This window comes from Mauremys mutica, chromosome 3 (genome assembly GCF_020497125.1).
Source record: "Mauremys mutica isolate MM-2020 ecotype Southern chromosome 3, ASM2049712v1, whole genome shotgun sequence".
Lineage (NCBI taxonomy): Eukaryota > Metazoa > Chordata > Testudines > Geoemydidae > Mauremys > Mauremys mutica.
In genome coordinates, this window is record NC_059074.1 from 177996342 (window position 1) to 178018533 (window position 22192).

At 46.5% G+C, this 22192-nt stretch overlaps 1 protein-coding gene across 2 annotated transcripts in view; it reads right to left on the bottom strand.

Annotated features, from left to right (window-relative positions):
* Window positions 1-343: 343 nt before the first annotated feature.
* ACYP2 (acylphosphatase 2) overlaps window positions 344-22192 on the bottom strand; it is a 140079-nt gene continuing 118230 nt past the window's right edge. For both annotated transcript variants that reach the window (XM_045009886.1, XM_045009888.1), the window contains one exon: window positions 344-1010. In XM_045009886.1, the coding sequence (XP_044865821.1) occupies window positions 896-1010 (115 nt within the window). In that variant the 3' untranslated portion in view covers window positions 344-895. The remainder of the gene's footprint in view (window positions 1011-22192) is intronic.

A 22192-nucleotide genomic window follows, 5' to 3' on the forward strand; every position in this document is an offset into this window, starting at 1 on the left:
CAAGTGCTTAACTTTAAGCATATGAGCATTAACTTCAGTGGGACTATCGATGCTCAATATGACGTACTTGGCTAAGTCTGTGCAGGATCAGGTCTTAAGTGATAACCCTAGTTAGTGGTGATTTTTGTGATGCAAATACTTGGCCATTAACTATGAGACTAAAGCCATCAACTAATATCATATGGGTCACCATAAAGGAATCAGATGGAAGTAACTTAGTCAATATTGATCCCGGCTGGGATTGAACAAAAGATCTAAGAAAGACTATATATCTCTATGTCCCATATCCTGAGCTACCCAGACATCATTATGGAAAGTTTTTAATCAGACTTGACTGGATATGTTTTATAGGGCAAAACACATTTATTTTAGAACACTTGCTACAGCATTAACTAATTATTACAAATAATACAAGAGAACTTTACAATTCATAGCATATAGGATATACTACTGAACATTGCTGTGATCCTGTTTAAAGATTACTTAAAGTATTTAAACATTTTTAATTATGTCACAGTGAAATTTAAGTTTTTTTATTTGTTTTTAATATATATAAATCAAATATTTTATTGAGCAAAGACTAGGTTCTGTATGATCGTGTCTTAGAAATTTCACTGTGCATTAGTATTTTTTGATTTTGCAGTTGTATGTTTTTACTGATTTTTTTATACTTCCTTCTAAGTAAATTATATATAAATTGGCAATGTTGGTAAAGATTTACATTTTGAAATTTCTAATACAGTAACTGACAGTCCTGCATTATGTAAAAGGGGTATTTTTATACTTTAGTATGAAGCAGACATCAAAAAAGTGCTGTCGTGCTATTTTATGGAGACACATAAATTACTATGCAGCTGAAGCATTATAATTTTGTGCTTAAAGATTTCTTCCTCCATTAGTATCTAGTGCTAAATCCTGAGAAATCAAGCTTGGAGATCTCCTTTTCATTAAAAAAGTTGGTTCGGTCTATGCGAGAACTGGGACTTCCAACTTTACTCAGCCAGGCCTTCCTGAAAAATAAAATAAAAATAAAAGCATGTTAGAATAAAATGAACTGTATGTGTGGCATTTGCTCTTCTGTCATGCTTTCTATTTAAAGGGCTTATGAAGCTCAGCTTTTCAATGAGGAAATTAGTCCTGATAAATGGTTTCCAAATATGTTGTTATCTCCCTCAGCAGTTTTTCCCCTTTTCTCTTTACAAGCAAGATAAAATTATTTAAATAGTAAATAAAATTGTCAGTGTTTCAAAATATATTGTAGAATATTACATAGAATTAAATCTGGACTCTGAACAACATTTTAGCTGAAGTAGGCTCCTTAAAGGTGCATTATTAAAACGAGTACTCAGTTTTACCTACTTTAATTATGTCATTCATTATAATAGTATGTGTTTACAAAGTTAATAGAGTACTCATTGCAAGCACCCGAGCACTATATACAACAACAAAAAACAGTAACAAGAAAGGATTATAATACCCTGGAATGTTTGATGGGGTCAGAGAAACCTTACATCAAACTGCAACTCAATAACGTTCTCTTAATGTAGTTTGTATGCTAAGTCAAGTATTAAAAAGTTAGGAAATGCCAGAATTTAGGCTGTCTGTGCAACATTAATTCTGCCCTTGCATGCATGTGCATAATGAACAGTCTTTAATTACATAAACACATTGTTTTTCCTTCACATGACACTGAAATTAAAGGACTACTCCTGGAGTAAGGCACTACTCAGTGTGAGTAAGAGTGGCAGAATCTGGCCTTTAGTTAATACTTTGTTCCAGATAAGAATTAGCAAACCTTTCCAATTTGCTATTTTCACAATACACTGTATAAATATGGTGCAGAAAAGTTTTCTAACTTATCCTTCTCAGCATCACTCACGGTAAATGGATCTGCAATGATTTATCAGCACTTAAACTTCCTAAGCGTTTAATTTCTCTTATTTATTTGAGAGAATAAAATATGTTAAAGTATTTTTATTTGTTGTTTGTTTATTTTTTTAACCTTGCTATCAGATACCTGTGACACTGCACTCCATATTCTTCATAATGATATTCTTATAATATGATTATAGCATAATTATGATGCATTTTATGCAAGACAGGTCACATGAGATGTCATTGAAAATGTTATTTGCTGAATATTTTTATCCTATTTGTGTGCATGTATCGTTTTTCTATCTGAAGTTATGAATATTGACTATGTATCTGTATTTCAAATGTAGTTACATTTGGGTAATGCTCACTAGGCAAGATGTTTTCAGTCTAGCTAGCTGGTTGGGAAAGGCGTATTCAGGGTAATGAGCCATTAGGGAAAACAATAGGCCTTAGGAAAAGCTTATTCCCCACCTGGTAAGCCTTCCTGAGAGTACTCCAGACAGCCTGTAAGTAATGGCTGCTATGACTCCACAGGGTCATGTGACCAGGCCACATGACTCTGGACTTCATTTTGGGATGTCAGTGTTTTTCCACAAACTGAGTTTGGGACAAAGGATTCCCGGCATATGCTAAAGCTATGTACGGCAGGGAGTGACGTCATCTGCTGCTCTTCACTCCCCACACAAGAAGACTCCTGGAAACACCTGAGGAATAAAGACTGAACTGGGGGAAGTGCTGGATACAGACTAAAGGGATTTCTAGCTTGCATATGAAAAACCTGGGGATTCTAAGCTGTAAAGCAAGTGCAGCTTGTCCCTTAAGAATCTGCAAGCCTGCTTGTACCCCAACAGTCAGGGTGAGAAACTGCTAATTCATATCCAATCTATCTAGTATGTTAAGTTTAGTTTGCGTTTTTTGTTTATTTGCTAAGTAATCTGCTTTGAGCTGTTTGATATCACTTATAATCACTTAAAATCTATCTTTTTGGAATTAATAAACTTATTTTATGCTTTAATCTAAACCAGTAAGTTTGGAGCGAAGTGCTTGGGAATCTTAGCTCGGGGGCCTGTTACATTTCATCTCCACATTGAGGGAGGGATGAACTCTATGAGCTCATACTGTACAGTTTCCTGTGCAGTGCAAGATGGTATAATTTTGGGTTTATACTCCAGTGGGAGGCTGCGTACCTGGGTTATCTTGGCTGTAGCCTCTCTATTGTTGGTCAGCAGTACAGTGTGAGAGGCAGGGCCGACTCCAGGGGTTTTGCTGCCCCAAGCAGCCCCCCCCCCAAAGCCGCGATCGCGATCTGCGGCAATTCAGCAGGAGGTCCTTCGCTCCGAGCGGGAGTGAGGGACCCTCCGCCCAATTGCCACCAAATACCTGAACGTGCCGCCCCACTCCGGAGTGGCCGCCAGAAGCACCTGCTTGCTAAGCTGGTGCCTGGAGCCGGCCCTGGTGAGAGGGAGCCCAGGCTGGTGGGTCACAGGGCTCAGTGCTACCCCAGTTCCAGGTGGCACCCGGGGGGGGGGGGCGGGCGGGGTGGAAGCCTGTCACAGTACCTGTTACAGCAAACTCCTGTAAAGTGTAAGCTGACTTTAGCCAGAGCTTCAGGCCACACATTGTATAGTATTGTAAAAGCAGCAAAGAGTCCTGTGGCACCTTATAGACTAACAGACGTTTTGGAGCATGAGCTTTCGTGGGTGAATACCCACTTCGTCAGATGCATGACATGCATCCGACGAAGTGGGTATTCACCCACGAAAGCTCATGCTCCAAAACGTCTGTTAGTCTATAAGGTGCCACAGGACTCTTTGCTGCTTTTACAGATCCAGACTAACACGGCGACCCCTCTGATAATTGTATAGTATTGTGCTTTTTGTCTAAAAATGAACACCTGTGCTCCACAAAGTACAGTACATCCTGTGTGCACACTGACAGGATATAAAGATAGGTGATTGATTGTTTTTTGGAACTTACAGACATGAAAATAATGCAAATAACTGATGTGAGATTTAATAATCACTTTGGGTTTTACTGCTAGAATGGCTGTACAAAAATTTACTTAAGGATCAAATTATTTCTCAAGATTCTAGATCATAATAGAATGCACTAAAGCAAATGCAATAACAAAGTAGAATTCATTTTCTGTGTACTGCTCCTAAAGAGGAATGCATTTTACATACATTTTTATCCATGACTAAGACTGTCTTAATTAAGTAATTGTTCACTTAACAATGCAGTTAAAATATAAGATTTTATTCAATTCAATATGAATTTGAACAGTTAAAGCAATTAAATTGTTGATTAGTTTTACTGAAAGTTACACTCATCATTACACAAATAAAATATTCTTGCACTGAGACTTATCTTGATATCTCCACCATGAGAACCACAAATCCATGGAGGCTTTAGACCTTGAACCAACATATGAAATACACCTGGGACATAGGCCACTTTTTATTATAGCCCTATCAAGAACCTGGGAAAAGTGCTGATAGGAGATCTTTTTATGTTGAATTTCTGACAATTCAATGTAATAGCTGAAAGTGCCTCAGAGACCTTTGCTGGCTGTATGGAACAAGAAACGAGTTTTCCATTACTTGTATTACAGCTGTAGAAACACTTCAGTGTTGCCACCAAAATGGTTAAATCAATGCTTGTATTAATGGCCCGGCTCTGGACAAATAAACATTATCCTTGAGGGCAAGTGTACAGATTCCTGGTTAGTTAGGAATCTCTATTTCTAAAGTTTAGTTATGAAAGCAACTATGTGCCTAGACCTCAAGTGTTTTGGGATATAACTGTAGGAGCTGTAAGAATGCACTTGGTGGGTTAGTGAAGCATGCATCCAAGATAGAAGTGCCCTTATAGGAAGGCTCAAGCGAGGCTAAGTGGAAAGGGAAAGATCCCTTACAAAATACCACACAGAACTAGGGAGGAGTATGTGTGTTCAGAAGGAACTAGCTGTGAAGGCAAACACCTACATTTGGTCTATAACTGTTTATTGTAGATCAAATTAATATCCAATTTCTACTAAATGTTTACACACATTTAGACCCAAAAGAGATTGCTCCGAAGGAGCTATGTGGGTTGTTAGTTGTGTGACTCCAGTGTGGTCACAACGTGTTTACACTGCCACCCTGCATAAGCCTTGAAAAATTTACTTTGAACCAGTGCTTGTAACGCATAGTTTTTGGTGCCCAGAGGAGGACTCTGTAGGACCTTCCTATCTGCTATGCTTCATTTCAAAATCCAATGGTATCTTTCGTTATTTTTTATAAAATAACTGTTTGTTCTTTCAGCCCTTTGCCAAGCCACCTATCTTTAATTAAAATTCACCATAATCTAGGGAGCAGACCCTGGGAATCCCTACAATTGTCAGACATATGAAGTGTACAGAATCTTTGATTTTTTTTAAAGACCTCCTTCAAACCCTTTATATGTAACTATAATATCATGTATTCATTTGTGAAACACATTTGACTAGTATCAAAGTGCTTTGTAGAAAGACCCACAGTAATGCAAATGTGTAACAAGAATAATAGAATAAGATGGGGGGGGGGAAATATTTTCAAAGGGACTTTAAAAATAGAAAGAGAAATGATAACATGTATATTGGCTAGTTTGGTGAATTGCTGGAGCTCATGGCCAGTCTGACTGGGCAAGAAGCAGCGTGCATGAGTCTGGTTATTATAGCAGATAAAACTAAGTCCCTGGTCATTACTATCACAGTCTCCAGCTCCAGATTACAACCAGCTCAGTATTAACCTATCCAGATGGAATAGTGAGCAGATGGCAACCGTCAAATACTAGGGCAGCATCACAGACGAGTGCTGGAGGGTGCTTGAAAGATGTGGACACTTGTGTAGCAGCAGCTGCTGTCAGGCTTTAGGCCCTTTGGTGGCCTTTGTGGCATGTTATAACATCAAGCTTGCTTTGAAGCTGCAGACCTGTGAGCCATGGTTACATCACCTTTATTGTATGGCAGTGAAACAGGAATGTGAGGAAGGCTGAGGAGTGGCCACTTGGTGTTTACAATTCTCATCGTCTTTGTCAGCTGCTCCATATTAAGTGACAGGACAAGATTCACAATGAGGTTGTTCATAGCTAAACCCGCTAACCATCTCCATCAACGCTGCTTTGGTTTTAGCAACTTTCTTGATATGGACACGTCTCATTTAGTAGGATGGAAGACCAATGAATTAAAATGTGTTTACCAAGGAATACTGCTACATAGCCAGCGATCATGTGGTCACCAAAAGTTTCAGTGGATTCCAGTAAGATCACCAATTATGAACATTGTGACCAAAAACCTCTTAATGACCATTGTCAAGGGGGTTACAGGAATATCCAGATTGTGTTATGTACTCCAGAATGTCATATGAGGCCTCAAATGAAAGCCAGTGTCACACTGGTTATTAGTATCATTGTGAAATTTATGTACAAATACCATGTATTATGTCCCAAATTGATGTCCATAGAAGAGGTTTTAGAACAAATTGATAAACTGAACAGTAATAAGTCAGAAGGACCTGATGGTATTCACCCAAGAGTTCTGAAGGAACTCAAATATAAAATTGCAGAATTACTATTGGTAATATGTAACCTATCACTGAAATCAGCCTCTGTACCAGATGACTGGTAGTTAATGTAATTTAAAAAATGAGACTAACTTCAGTAGTGGAGACATTGGTTGAAATTATAGTAAAGAATAGAATTATCAGAAATATAGATAATCATGATTTGATGTCAAGTATCAGAGGGGTAGCCGTGTTAGTCTGGATCTGTAAAAGCAGCAAAGAGTCTTGTGGCACCTTATAGACTAACAGACGTTTGGGAGCATGAGCTTTCGTGGGTGAATACCCACTTCGTCGGATGATTTGATGGGGGAAGACTCAACACAGGTTTTATCATGAGAAGTCATACCTCATTAACCTATTCAGATTCTTTGAGGGAGTCAACAAGCATGTGGGTATTGACTGGTACTTGGATTTTCAGAAAGTCTTTGACAAGGTCCATCACCACAGACTCTTAAGGAAACTAAGTAGCCATGGGATAAGAGGGAAGGTCCTCTCATGGATCAGTAATTGGTTGAAACATAGGAAAAAAAGATTAGGAATAAATGGTGAGTTTTCACAATGGAGACAGGAGAACAGTGGAGTTCTGTACTGGGGCCTATGCTGTTCAACATATTTATTAGTGATCTGGAAAAGAGGATGGAAGTTAAATCCTAGTGAGGAAAATAGAAAGGATCATAAACTCTGGCAAGTGAAGTGCAAAAATATAACGAGAAACGCCACAAAAGAATTTGAAGAACAGCTAGCCAAAGACTCAAAAAATACTAGCAATCTTTTTTAAGTACACCAGAAGCAGGCAGCCTGCTAAACAACCAGTGGGGTCCCTGGATGACTGAGATACTAAAGGAGCACTCATGGGCAGTATGTGCATCACCAGCTGGGGGGAGGTTAGCTCCCAGCCCCACCCCTTCGTCCCGAGACCCTGCCCCTTCCGTGCCCCCACCTGAGCCCAGAGGTCCAGCCAGCCCCTGCCCCAGGCTAGTGCTCCCAGCTCCAGAGCACTCCCCAGTCTCTCCCCCCACAACCCCAGAGCAGGCAGCATGGCCTCAGTCTCCCCAGCCCCGGAGTGCAGGGAGGGTGGGCGGAGCGGCCCAGGCCACCGTGGGAGACTGGAGCCGCGCCGAGTGGAAGCAGGATGGGGGACACGTGGGGGCAGAGCATGGGCGGGCCACACCTGGCTGTTTGGAGAGGCACAGCCTCCCCCAGTTTATGATATCCACTGCCCATGGAAGCACTCAAGGATAATAAGGTCATTGCGGAGAAACTAAATGAATTCTTTGCATCGGTCTTCATGGCTGAGGATGTGAGGGAGATTCCCAAACTGGAGCCATTCTTTTTAGGTGACAAATCTGAGGAACTGTCCCAGATTGAGGTGTCATTAGAGGAGATTTTGGAACAAACTGATAAACTAAACAGTAATAAGTCATCAGGACCCAGATAGTTTTCACCCAAGAGTTCTGAAGGAACTCAAATGTGAAACTGCATAACTACTAATTGTAATTTGTAACCTATCATTTAAATCAGCTTCTGTACCAAATGACTGGAGATAGCTAATGTTACGCCTATTTTTAAAAAGGGCTCCAGAGGTGACCCCAGCAATTACAGGCCGGTAAGCCTGACTTCAGTACCGGGCAAACTGGCTGAAACTATAGTAAAGAACAAAATTGTCAGACACATAGATGAATATAATTTGTTAGGGAAGAGTCAACACAGTTTTTGTAAAGATAAATCATGCCTCACAAATTTACTAGAATTCTTTGAGGGGGTCAACAAGCATGTGGACAAGGGGGATCCATTGGATACAGTGTACTTAGATTTTCAGAAAGTCTTTGACAAGGTCCCTCACCAAAGGCTCTTAAGCAAAGTAAGCTGCCACGGGATAAGAGGGAATGTCCTCTCTTGGATTGGTAACTGGCTAAAAGATAGGAAACTAAGGGTAGGGCTAAATGGTCAGTTTTCAGACTGGAGAGAGAGGTAAATAGTGGTGTTCTGTACTGGAATCAGTCCTATTCAACATATTAATAAATGATCTGGAAAAAGGGGTAAACAGTGAGGTGGCAAAATTTGCAGATGATACAAAATTACTCAAGTTAGTTAAGTCCACAGCATACTGCGAAGAGCTACAAAGGGATCTCACAAAACTGGGTGACTGGGCAACAAAATAGCAGATGAAATTCAATGTTGATAAATGCAAAGTAATGCACACTGGAAAACATATTCCCAACTATACATACAAAATGATGGGGTCTAAATTAGCTGTTACCACTCAAGAAAGAGATCTTGGAGTCATTGTGGATAGTTCTCTGAAAGCATCCACTCAATGTGCAGCAGCAGTCAAAAAGCTAGAGAAAGGGATTAGATAATAAGGCATAAATATCATATTGCCTCTATATAAATCCATGGTATGCCCACAACTTGAATACTGCGTGCAGATGTGGTCGCCCCATATCAAAAAAGATATATTGGAATTGGAAAAGGTTCAGAAAAGGGCAACAAAAATTATTAGGCATATGGAAGAGCTTCCGTACAAGTAGAGATCAATAAGATTGGGAATTTTCAGCTTGGAAAAGAGACAACTAAGGGGGATATGATGGAGGTCTATAAAACCATGACCGGTGTGGAGAAAGTAAATAAGGAAGTGTTATTTGCTCTTTCTCATAACACAAGAATGAGGGCATCACCAAATGAAATTAATAGGCAGCAGGTTTAAACCAAAACAAAAGGAAGTATTTCTTCACACAATGCACAGTCAACCTGTGGAACTCCTTGTCAACCTGTGGAACTCCATGTTGTGAAGGCCAATACTATAACGGGGTACAAAAAAGAACTAGATAAATTCAAGGAGGATAAGTCCATCAATGGCTATTAGCCAGGATGGGCAGGGATAGTGTCCCTAGCCTCTGTTTGCCAGAATCTGGGAATGGGCAACAGGGGATGGGTCACTTGATGATCACCTGTTCCCTTCATTCCCTCTGGGGCACCGGCCCTTGGCCACTGTCAGAAGACAGGATACTGGGCTAGAGGGACCTTTGGTCTGACCCAGTATGGCTGTTCTTATGTTATGATGAATAGTGAAGACGCAAAGTTTGCGGACAATACAAAACTTTTCAAGATAGCAATGGAGTGAAACTTTAGACATCTGCCCTGGCATGTGGTTAATGCACAAAATCATGATTTGCAATAAGATAATGGAATTGATGTATGTTATTAGAGTGTCTTTAGAACTCAGTTTGTACTAGAACACTGATCCAAAAGGCAATATCTCCAGAGTATGGCAATGGGTTATGTACCCTTTTATCTCTAGGTCTCTGGTTCAAGTCCAGGCTAGATCAGTAAGGACTGATGGCTCATCCATGGCCCAAGTGAGAGGAGTTGGTGGTGTCCACATAATAAAAAAAGAACACAACTGGTGGACTCAGAGGCATACAGCACGGAGGTCGAACTTCCCTCTTATGCCTTTAGGTGGCCCTTCTGGACATGGGATGAAACATGCTTATGGAGTGGTAGGAGTTGTGATATTGGGGACTGCCTGTAAGGGCTGTGTATCCCAGACAGAGTCTGGGCAGCATGCTATGAACCTCTTAGTGTCATGCACAGCCAATTGGAACCAGATATAGAATAAAGCAAAGCTCTTGCAAGCACTTTAAACACTGAGTGATCAATGAACACTGCAGGAGGGAGGAACACTTAAATTTCAGCCGCATGTGTTGTACTTGCTTCAGGGACACAGGGCTTCTCCAGGCCTTGCAGCCTAACATCTTTCAGGAATTTTATGGTCACTTACAATTAAAAAGAAAATGAATCTATCAAATGTGGGAGAGGTTGTGGGCAGATCAAATTTCAGATATATATATATAGTGCATTTGTCCCATGATGAAACAAGCATGGAGGCATTTTCATACCCAGACTGATTTTTACAGTATTTAATCATTGACTTGTAAAAAGAGCCCAGCTCATTTTCATCCTGAGGTTGTGGAGAGAATCCTAAGCCACCTAAGTACTAATTTAAAAGTCTGTGGAATGTAGGGTGACCAGATGTCCCATTTTTAAAGGGACAGTCCCATACTTAAGCCCTCCTGTAAATATCCTGACTTTTTCTTAAAAACAGGCAAATTGTCCTGTACAGTATTTGTCTCCGCCCCCCATCAGCACTGGCAGTTCCTGCTGCTGGACGGATCCCTGCTTGCCAGGCGCCTATCCACCAGCAGTGAGTGTGTGTGGGAGGAGTCCAGTGGCCAATGAGTGGGGTGAGTGTGCAAGGCTGATGGTGGGGCGAAGGTGCAGCTCGTGAAGCCAGCTGCTCCCCCTGTTGGTCCATCAGCGCAGCCCCCACTGCATGCCAGCTCTCGGCCAGCAGGCCCCCCTCCCCCCCGTCTCATTTCCAGCCGGCACTGGCTGCACACTGCAAGCCCACCCACTGGCCCTTTATGTGCTCCCCCTCTCACTGTCCTCTCCCTGCTTTGCCCCTTCGTCCCACTGTTCCTCCATATCCCCCCTGGCGGGACGCATCCCACTCCCAGTGCTGTGCAGAGAACCAGCCCCTGGTTGGTGCGCTCAGCTCATCAACAGCCTGGCTGGCGGCAGGTTCCTTCCTTTCCCCACTGCCTCTGGCTGGGCCAGCAACCCAGGAAAGCTCAAGACCCTGCAGCCCGGGGTGCTGGCCAGGAGGAGCTGAGCCTGCATGTGCCAAAGCCCCGCACAGCGCTGGCATGGGGAAGTCTCTCCGCCCCTCAGCTAAGCTCTAGAGTGGTGGTGGGGAAGCGATTCCCAGCCTGTTTGCACCCCGACCCTGTGGGCTCCACAGCAGCCCCCCAGGCAGGGACTTAGCACCCTCTTCACCCCACTCTGGATCCTGCCCCCAAGGAGCGTGGGGCTGATCCATCCTGTCCCCTAGGCACCCTCATCTGCTGAGCCACTTCTCTGGCCGGGTTCGCTGAAGCTCCTGGAGTCAGGTTCCCTGGGCCCTGGGGCACAATGCATCCTTAGGGCTTAACCCCTTCCTGCCCGCACTGTACTCAGGGGACAGGAGGCGGATGGGTTATGTCGTTGGCCAGCAGCAGCCTGGAGGTGTTAGCTGCCTTTTGACACTGTGCAGGTAGGAAGGAAAAAGCTGCTTCTAGCCATGGGGGCTGGGGGAGAAGAGATGAGCTCTGCAAAGACACAGGGCAGGTCATCCCTCCCCCGGCACCCCTCCGCCCCTTTGGCTGGAAGCAGCTCTCGTCCCCTCCCTCCCGCACAGTGCCAAAAGGCTGCTGCTGGCCACATTCTGGTGTGAACCCTGACAGAAATCTGGGGAGGGGGGTCATGTGACCCTACGTAGCCCCCCCACTCCCACCCTGCCACGTGTTGCCTCGGAAAGACGCAGCGCCAGGTACCAGGAGAGGCATGTGGCCCGGCCAGGCATGGAGGGTGGAGGGCACTGGGCAGGGAGGGTTGGGTCAGTCAATCACCACTCCGTGTGTGTGTGTGTGTGTGTGTGTGTGTGTGATCTCTCTCTCTGTGAACCTTAAAGATAAGAAGGTAAATAAAAAGAATCCAACTACACAGTATTTCTTTTTAACAGGGGCTCAGCCAACTTGATGTTAATTTGAACATTTGTACTGCATAGTTCTGATGGATTGCTGTTGAATTCACTTGAATATGAGTAATTTTACCAGGTGTCCCATATTGAGTATGGAAATATGGTCACCCCAGTGAAATGAAATAGAACCAGGTTTTGAAGGTGATCTAAGCACCAAGGGTTGGGGACTCCAGGCTTTAGAAAGGGCTACCTAGGTGTGATTGTCTCTTTCATGGTAACATGGGTGGCAGGTGAACCCCCACTTTGGGTAGACTAACCTGCTGGCCACGCCCCTTCCACCTGAGGCCCCGCCCCCGCATGCCGGAGCCCAGAACCATGCTCGCCCCGTAACAGGAGGAGCCCTGAGGGGCCCCCGGTGACTGGAAGAGCCCCGGCCTGCTCACCCCAGCCACGACGGGCACACCCCCCAGCCCCAAAGTGCCAGCTCAGTCCCAGCCACACCGGGCCAAGCCACCACTATCACCACCCCAAGCCACCGCGCCAAGCCACCAGCTCCCCTGAGCTGCCAGGCCAGCCCCGGCGCACAGCCGAGCCACCTCACTCCCCCGCCAGACCCTCCCATCCACCGCTGGCTCGCCACGTTCCCTCCTCACTCCCCCGACCCCGAGGAGGGATGTGGCGAGCAATGGCTGGCAGGCAGGCAGCAGCAGTAGGCAGTGGGGGCCTTGGGGAAGGGGCAGAGCCAACGCAGCCCAGGTGTCCAGAGGTGGGTTCGTGGCTTAGCCTTCCCTGGCCTACTGTACCCGCTGCCCATGCATGTTAACTACAGTGGTGTTTACAAGCACAACAGTGTAACAAGAGGTAGATATGAACTTTTTTTTAGAATGAGAAATAGAATCGGAAAAAGGGAACACTGAGCTGTTAAACTTTACTCTGTTTCCAATTAGCAAGGATAGAATATTTGAGATTGCATGTTGAAGATTGTATTTTTAAGTGAGTGAGAGAGAAAACCAACATTTCAAATATTTCAGTACTCCCATAGTGTTGTCTTAATAGAAAACACTATTGCCAACCTCAAGCTTTCAAAATTCATGACTCAGGCCCCCAAATCATGAGATTGGTTTTAAATAATGAGACTTTACAAATAATAAATGTGGGGTTCTTTTTCTTTGCTTTCTGAGTCCTAAGGATGCATTTGGTTCATGTTTGCAGGCTCTTCCCAACACTCCCGAGGGCTAGAAACTTACTTTTATTTTAAATAAGAGTGGAGATTCGCATTTCATCAATAGTCCCCAGGAACTTGGGTTTAAAAAAAATTTTTTTTGAACTCTCACAATAAAGCAGTGAGAGTTAACAACACTATGATAAGCTTGCTTTTTTTTTTTTTTTAATGAACATTATATGTGCATGTGCACGCACATACACACACAAAATAAGGCAGGACCAAAAGATGTTATGAAACCTTCACATAAATTGAGCATTAATATTTACAAAAATATCTGCATAACAGCTTTTGGTAAAGTTAACATGCTAGAGATGTTGACCCCATTTATACTACAATTCAAACTCGGTCAGAGAGGATCAAGTTTTTAAATACAATTCTTGCCTGCAAACATGGGCAACGGATATAATAGGCCAGAAGAGGTTCTGCCTCCCCTGGCACTTGCTGCCGGACGCCCGGTTGCAGGTTTGGTGGGGGAAGTTTTTGCTTTATTATGCTCCATGCAGGTTCCGGGGCAGCTGAGGAGGCCATATGTGCTATTCAGCTTCCTGAGTTCATCAGTAATCTCCCTGGACTCCAGAGAGATTACTGATGGACCCAGGAAGCTGAGTAACACATACCGCCTGCTCAGCTGCCCCAGAATCTGCATGGGGCATATCAAAAGCTCAGGTTCTTCTTCAGGAAGAGAGGCTGTCATGCTGCAGGTTTTCCCGAGTGGCTTGGGGTCTGGGGAGAGGTGGAGAAGGGAGGCGCAGCATGGCTGAAGATGGCCAAGGGATCCCCAGGCAGTTGTGGGGGAGGGTTCGGGGCTCCTCTGGCTGAGGTGGGAGCGCTCGGGGCTCTGGCCCGGGGGAGTGCAGGCAGAAGGATCAGATCTGGGGGCTCCACCTGCCCGAAGGGGGGCTCCACCTGCTGCCCATGCCTGCAAGGGGCAGTGCTTCTCATGGGCCTAGACATCTTCAAATTTTAGTCATCACCTACGCTGAATGCAGCAAGACGGCTGGAGGCTGAGTTGTTACTACACCAAAGACGCTGCTGAGCCAGCTGACATGCATTACTTCCTCTGCCTCCTCCACAGATTCTTCAGGTTTTATATAAAGCGGAGCAGAGGAGGCAGGCGCAGTGCAAATAACACATACCAGCTGGGTCAGCAGTATTGGTGGGTTAAAGATGGGAAATGACGTATAGGCCCCACATAAACTGCCCCAAAAGCTATGCCTCAGAGCAATCCTCTGCCTCCCCCTTCCCCTGGCTCAGGGGCATAGGATATTGAATCTGCTAACAAAAGAGGAATCTGGGGACAAAGCTGAGAGGATCCAGTGTTGGTGTGAAGAAAGTAGCAGGAGGGAGTGAAGCAGTCAGGGACGTCTCATGGGCAGTAAGCTGGGGAAGACAGACTCTCAAATGCAAAGCATTAGTGAAATCTGGAATGGCTGAGGGGTCCCAAGAGAAAAGCTTGAGGAGAATTATTAATTGCTTGAAAGAGGAGACAGGGCCGGCTCCAGGCACCAGCACAGCAAGCAAGAACTTGGGGCAGCCAACGGAGAGGGGCGGCACGTCCGGCTCTTCAGCAGCAATTCAGCGGCAGGTCCCTCACTCCCTCTCAGAGTGAAGGACCTGCCGCTGAATTGCCGCCGAAGAATGAAGCGGCAGCGGTAGATCACGGCTTTTTTTTTTTTTTTTTTGCTGTTTGGGGCGGCAAAAACCCTGGCCCTGACCCTGGGAGGAGAGCATGCAGAACAGGGTTCAAGGATCTCCAAAGTACACTGAGCCTAGCAACCTTATAAAGTGATTTACAAAACTGTGCTCTAAACCAGGGGTCCCCAACCTTTTTAGGTCCAGGGACCGGTTTCGTTTGCCGGACCCTCCGCAGGCGTGCCTGCGGGAGGTCCAGCTGAGCCGCGGGACGAGCGCTCCCTCCGCAGTCGTGCCTGCGGGAGGTCCGCTGCTCCCGGGCTCAGCTGGAGCTTCTGCAGGCACGCCTGCGGGAGGTCCACCGGCTCCAGTGGAGCTTCCGCAGGCGTGCCTGCGGAAGCTCCAGCTGAGCCCCGGGAGCAGCGGACCTCCCGCAGGCATGACTGCGGAGGGAGCGCTCGTCCCGCGGCTCAGCTGGACCTCCCGCAGGCACGCCTGCGGAAGCTCCACTGGGTCGGTTCGCGGCCCGGTTTCTAAGAGGCCGCGGACCGGTACCGGGCCGTGGACCGGGGGTTGGGGACCCCTGCTCTAAACTGTGTGGACCTGAAGCCTGTTGAAGCAGAATGCATCTGTCTACAGAGCCTTTGAAACTAAAGTTCCCTCTACTGCTGCTGCCATGGAAACTGATGCATCCGATCAATGAAAGTGGATCAGGGTAATTTTAAATTACCATGCCTACTGTATTGTAAAAAAAAAAAAAATTGTTACAAACAGAAAATGCTAGGTCAGGATCAAAGGGCATTATGTAAGTGTGTACGTGTATATCGATCCATACATATAGCACATTATTCTGTATATATGGAGAAGGGAGAGGGAAGTGGCAGAGAGAGAGAGAGAGAAAGTGATAGAAAGTGCATTACTCCCTGGAGGTGAAATACAATTTTGACACATTTGATCAGGATGACCACATCAGCCACCACTACAAAGCAGAGTCACAAGTCTGGGACTAGGTCACCTTAGTGAGTGAAAGGAAAACAAAAAATACAACCACAACTTGGACCAATTGACAGTCCAAGGAGAGAGGCCAAGAACTGTGTGGGTGTGGAAACTGAAGTATTCTCTCATCGGGAGATGGGGTGAGGGGTTCAGTCAGATCCTACTGCAGTTATGGTTGGCACATCTCTATAGACTACCCAGTGAGGAATTTCTCTGAGGTACAATTTGAAAGTAATGTCAACAACAAGGGCAAATGAGCAGAGTCTTTGACATGGCAAGGATATAAATTAGGTGTGACATCCTGAGAGTACTGAATAAACAGCAAGATTATACATATCTATTTAGATGTCACATATCTATTTATAATGTTATGAGAAAAATGACTTCTATGTGCTCATCACATACTGTATACGTTACGAATACTGAGCCAAATTTTCTACTGGTGTAAATTAGCATAGCTTTGTTGGTTTCAATGGAGCTGCATCCATTCACATCAGTAGTCTATTATGTACACATTCCTTAGCCCCGGTCTACACTTGGGGGGGGGTCGATCTAAGTTACGCAACTTCATCTACGTGAATAACGTAGCTGAAGTCAACGTCTTTTGATCGACTTACCGTGGTGTCTTCACCGCGGTGAGTCCACTGCTGCCGCTCCCCCATCAACTCTTCCTGCACCTCTTGTGGCGGTGGAGTACAGGAGTTGACAGGAGAGGACTCGAGTGTTGTTTTATCACGTCTAGATTAGACGCAATAAATCAATCCCTGCTGGATCGATCACTGCCCGCCGATCCGGCGGGTAGTGTAGACATATCATTAGAAACCTGCTTCATTAGACACATTTGACCCATATTGAAAGACCATACCTATTGTTAATTCTCAATCAAAAGGGAGCAATTTCTCAGCTAGAAGGAACTTTAAACCTAAGAACAACTTGCTCTGTTCTGATACCCACTGCAGATCTCTGTTTCACACACTGCCTAAATTTATTTTTGTAAGTTTGAGCAAAATTGGTTGACCTGTTTTTGATATGTGAGCAGAAAAAAGCATTTTCCCCATATGTTCTCGTCAGAGATTTTGCTCCGCTTAAATAGCTTCAGCAACAAACTTCAAATTTGTCTTCTTTGACAGATCTCACTGAGATCTTAAAAAGCAAGCTACGTTTGCAGAAAATTATGTAGTGTTAAAGTCATGTTTTTACACAACGCATAGTCAATCTGTGAAACTCATCACCATAAGAGTTCATTGCGAATGGTAGTGTCCCATGTTGTTCTGGTCTAAATGACTACATGAGGCATCGGGCAACCGAGAATCAGGCCCTAGTAGTGCTTCATGCCCTCCTGCTGTAATGGTACACTATTGGGGCTATCAGGAGAAAGAGGCTTCCTATTAGGGTTGCCAACTATCTAGTCACACAAAACCGAACACCCTAGCCCCACCCCTTCTCTGAGGCCTTGCTCCCCACTCATTACATTCTCCCTCCCTCAGTGGCTCGCTCTCCCCCACCCTCACTCACTTTCACTGGGCTGAGGCAAGGGGTTGGGGTGTGGGAGGGGGTGAGGGCTCCAGCTGGAGGTGTGGGCTCTGGGGTGGGGCTAGGGATAAGGGGTTTGGGGTGCAGGATGGGGCTGCAGGCTAGAGGGTGGGGCCGAGGGATTCAGAGTGCAGGAGGGGGCTGTGGGTTGAGGCAGGGGGTTGGGGTGTGGGAGGGGTTGAGGGCTCTGGGCTGGGGGTGCTGACTCTAGGCTGGGGATGAGGGGTTTGGGGTGCACAAGGGAGCTTGAGGCTGGGGGCTGGGAATGAGGGATTTGGAGTGTGGGAGGGGGCTGTGACTTGAGGCAGGGAGTTGGGGGGCTGAGGGCTCTGGGCTGGGGATGAGAGGTTCAGGATGTGGGAGGGGGCTCTGGGCTGGGGCAGGGTGTTGGGTGCAGGGGGGTAAGAGCTCTTTGCTGGGGCAGGGGATGAGGGGTTTGAGGTTCAGGAGAGGGCTCCAGGTTTGGGGGGGGGGGCTCAGGGATGGGACAGGGGGTTGGCACACGAGGTTGGGGCATGGGCTTAACTCGGGTGGTTCCCAGTTAGCGGCACAGCAGTGGGACTAAAGCAGGCTGCCTGCCTGTCCTGGCAACGCACTGCGTGCGCCCCAGAAACAGCCAGCAGGTCCGGGTCCTAGGTGTGGGGGCCAGGAGGCTCCACATGCCGCTCTCGCCTGCAGGCACTGTCTCCCCGCACCTTCCATTGGCTGGTGCTTGGAGTGGGGGGAGTGCGCGGAGTCTGTGGCCCCCCACCTAGGACGCAGACCTGCTGGCGCAGCCCGGTGCCAGGACAGGTAGGGACTAGCCTGCCTTAGCGCCACAGCACCGCTGACAGGATTTTTAACAGCCCGGTCAGCAGTGCTCACCGGAGCTGTCAGGGTCCTTTTTCAACCGGGTGATCTGGTCAAAAACCGGACACCTGGTCACCCTACTTCCTGTGCCCCTTCCCCTTCTAGCACATTTGCTAACTCAAGGTAAAACTTAGGCCCATAGTGCAGATTGAAAAAGGGGGTTGGCTTTCCCCCTCTGATGCTGGGGGCCTGGAATAAGTCAGCCCCATTCTGGACAGTGTTTATTCTCCTACTTGGGGGTTTATTTCCCAACAATTTCTGGGCAGGCCCAAGGAGTGCCCCTCCGCCAAACAGAAAAAGGAACTAGTTCCAACACAAAACAAAGAGGAATACCTTCCCCCCCGCCCCCCCCCACACATTCTGAGGGTGTTTGGCTTTGTTATTGGCCCTGGGGTGTCAGTCCTTACCCTACTCAGGCAGTTAGTTTATGTAGCTTTCCCTGTAGGCAGGGCCAGTTCCAGGGTTTTTGCTGCCCCAAGCAGCAAAAAAAAAAAAAAGCCGCGACCTACTGCTGCCGCTTCATTCTTCGGCGGCAATTCGGCGGCAGGTCCTTTGCTCCGAGAGGGAGTGAGGGACCCGCCGCCGAATTACCGCTGAAGAGCTGGATGTGCTGCCCCTCTCCGTTGGCTGCCCTGAGCACCTGCTTGCTGCGCTGGTACCTGGAGCCGGCCCTGCCTGTAGGGAGGAGAGCAGCCATTCACCCTAGGGCAGCCTTTCTCCCTGCTGCCACTAGCCCTGCAGCAGCTTGTCTCTCCTCCCTCTCACTGGAGGAGCAGTTTTGAAAGATCTCAGGCAGCCCTTAACTGGACTCAAGTGTCCAAAGAAGCCCCTTCTTAGCTTCTAGGGAAAAGGGATTTTATCATTCTAGGGCTAATAAGAGGCCTGCCACCCACTGTCTTACCACAGTCCAGCCAGACTTTGTCACAGGCTATATTGTCATTTCATGAAGTCTGATTACAAATTATTTTTCACATTGAGCCTATTCAATCACAAAAGACAGAACGATGTTTGAATGAGGAGTTTTTATGCCATTAGCTACTGTACCAATCCAAACTGTAGGAAAAGAAAGGAGAGCTCTGACATCTGGATGCTGGTTGATTAGCACATGTCAAAGAACATTAAAAAGTGGATGTGTTTAAAGCAAATGTAATGTGCATAGTTATGCATATTACAGAGCTTGTGCAAAGAGTGAAGTGCTATTATTTCTAACCAACAATCACATAATTAAGATCCCTATGACTAATTTAGTCAAGGAAAAATAAGTTGGTCAAATCCCCCATTGTAGGCATTTTCAAAACCATCCATGTGGAGGGCCATTCTGAGCCATCAATTATTCATTGATTCAGATGGGGAATTCTGCTTAAAATGAATGTCAAATGGCACCAAGGAAGTAAATCAACTACTTTCTAGGCAGGAAATACTGTAAGATTGGTCCCAGCAACTACCAATCTGTGCGCCTTACTTCACTCTCAAACAGACTTGTTGAAATGATAGTTAAAAACAGAACTTTAAAGCACCTAGGGAAATGTGGTACAATAAGGAACAAACCAGCACAGCTCTGAAGAAGAGCTCTGTGTAGCTTGAAAACATGTCGCTCTCACCAACTGAAGTTGGTCCAATAAAAAAATATTATGTCACCCACCTTGTCTGTCTGGGACTGACATGGCTACAACTACACTGCATACAAGAATAGGAATTAATAGTCAGTTTTCAGCATTGTAAGAGGTTAATTGTGTGGTGTCCAAATGTTCTGTACTAGGACTTGGGCTAATATATTTATCAGTAGTATGGGAAAAGAGATGAACAATGAGGTGGCAAAATGTGTAGCTGGCATAGTTATTTAATTTAGAAGCTCAGCACAGAACTCACAGCCCAGGGACTGGCAGGGGCTAAGCCACATTTCCACTCTCCTGATACTGAGCTGCTCTTGTGGCTGGAGAGGCCTCCTACGTAACTAAGAGAGCCCTGTGGGCCTGTCTATGTTATGGCACCTCCCTAGGGCTGCCTATGAGCTGCAGCACTGCCCAGAATTCCCTCAGCATTGTCTGCTGCGCCCCACCCCTGACACATCTGGCTTAGGAGGAGTCCTCCACAGCAGGGAGAATTCTCCCCAGCCAGAACCAGGGCTCTTATGGCCCCTTTATGCTGCTCCAGCCCTTTTACGTGGCATTTAGGGACAGCAGCAAGGATGAGGATTTCTCCTGTTATGTTGTTTGTCCTTGTGCCAGTGCAGTAGATATGGAATTTATACTTCACTGGAAGTGCCTGCAAGATTTGTCTCTTAGGGCTTTAGCCAGATGAAATTAGCCACTGTCTTCCAGGCCAGGGAGGCTCTATATACTAGCTGCACAATGAGATGATCTCTCTAGGGGAGTAGTTGATCAACTACACAAGGCCAAGAAGTACACACTAAAAAGCTCAGCAACAGGCATTTGTGGTGCCACACCCCAGTAAATGAGCTGCCTCCCTTCTCAACACTGCAGCTCTCTTTGCTGGTTCCTCTCCAAACCTGCTAGTGCAATGTGGCTCAGTGGGAGTTACTGCCATCTTATGGGTGGATTAAAGCTATGTGCCCACGCACAACCCCCTCTGGGGATGGGGGAAGGAGAGAATCATAGGACTGGAAGGGACCTTAAAAGTCCCATTGGTGGTGCTGGCCAGCTAAGGCAAGCTAGTGTGCCTACCTGTTCCCACACCACGCTGTGCCCCGGAAGCGGCCAGCAGCAGGTCCAGCTTCTAGGCAGAGGGGCCATGAGGCTACGTGTGCTGTCCCCGCCCCGAGGGAGTCAATGGGGGTTGGGGGGGAGCGATGCCTGTGGGCAAGAGCCACACGGAGCCGCTTGTGCGCCTCCACCTAGGAGCCAGACTTGCTGCTGGCCGCTTTCAGGGCACAGCACGGTCCTTGGAGCCAGGACAGGCGGGACGCCTGCCTCTGCACCCCAGCTGCACTGCTGACCAGGAGCCATCGGAGGTAAGTCTGCACCCCAACCCTGTGCCCCAATCCCCTGCCCATCCCTGAGCCCCCCCAAACCCAGAGCCCATCCTGTACCCCAATCCCCTCATCCCTGGCCCCAGCCCAGAGCCTGCACTCCCAGCCCAGAGCCCTGACCCCCTCCTGCACCCCAACTCCCTACCCCAGCCCAGAGATCCCTCCCACACCCTGAACGCCTGATTCCCAGCCCCACCCTGCAGATCTCATCCCCACATCCCAACCCTCTGCCTCAACCCTGAGCCCCTCCCACACCCCAAATCCCTCATCCCCAGCTCCGTTGAGTTGTGGGCATCAACAATCCCCAGAAAAAAGGTTTGAAAACCACTGATTTAGGCTACCACCAAAACACTGATGTTGTGGAGAGTCTTCCTGATCAAAACAGGAAACTCACTCCCTTTACAGTCACTATAGGTCAGGAATTTTTCAGCCTGAAGGACTATGTTTCTCCTTGTTTGGGAATGAGACTGAGCTACATGAACCTTTTGAATTAGTCAGCAAAGGGAGGACCAGCCCTGTATTCACATGCTCAGCACATCCCCAATGTCATTCCCACAAGTCTGACTTCCATAGAAAAGTACAGATTCATTTGTGATACAAGAAGTAAAAACCATTTCTGACTGAAATGTAGTGAATTCTACAAACAGCACTAGGAATTCTGAATATTTTTTCTTTAAAAGTCCCCCTTCATTACAAGTGAAGTGTGGTGAGTTAGGTAATAATTGGAGATATGCCAATCTCCTAGAATTGGAAGGGACCTTGAAAGATCATTGAGTCCAGCCCCCTGCCTTCACTAGCAGGACCAATTTTTGCCCCAAATCCCTAAGTGGCCCCCTCAAGGATTGAACTCACAACGCTGGGTTTAGCAGGCCAATGCTCAAACCACTGACCTATCCCTCCCCCCCTTGAAACACAAGAAAAGTGGTAGAGACCAAAGAGTAAGTTTGCAGCCACTTCAACTACTTTCCTGGCTGTTTTTCAGCTGATAGCACTAA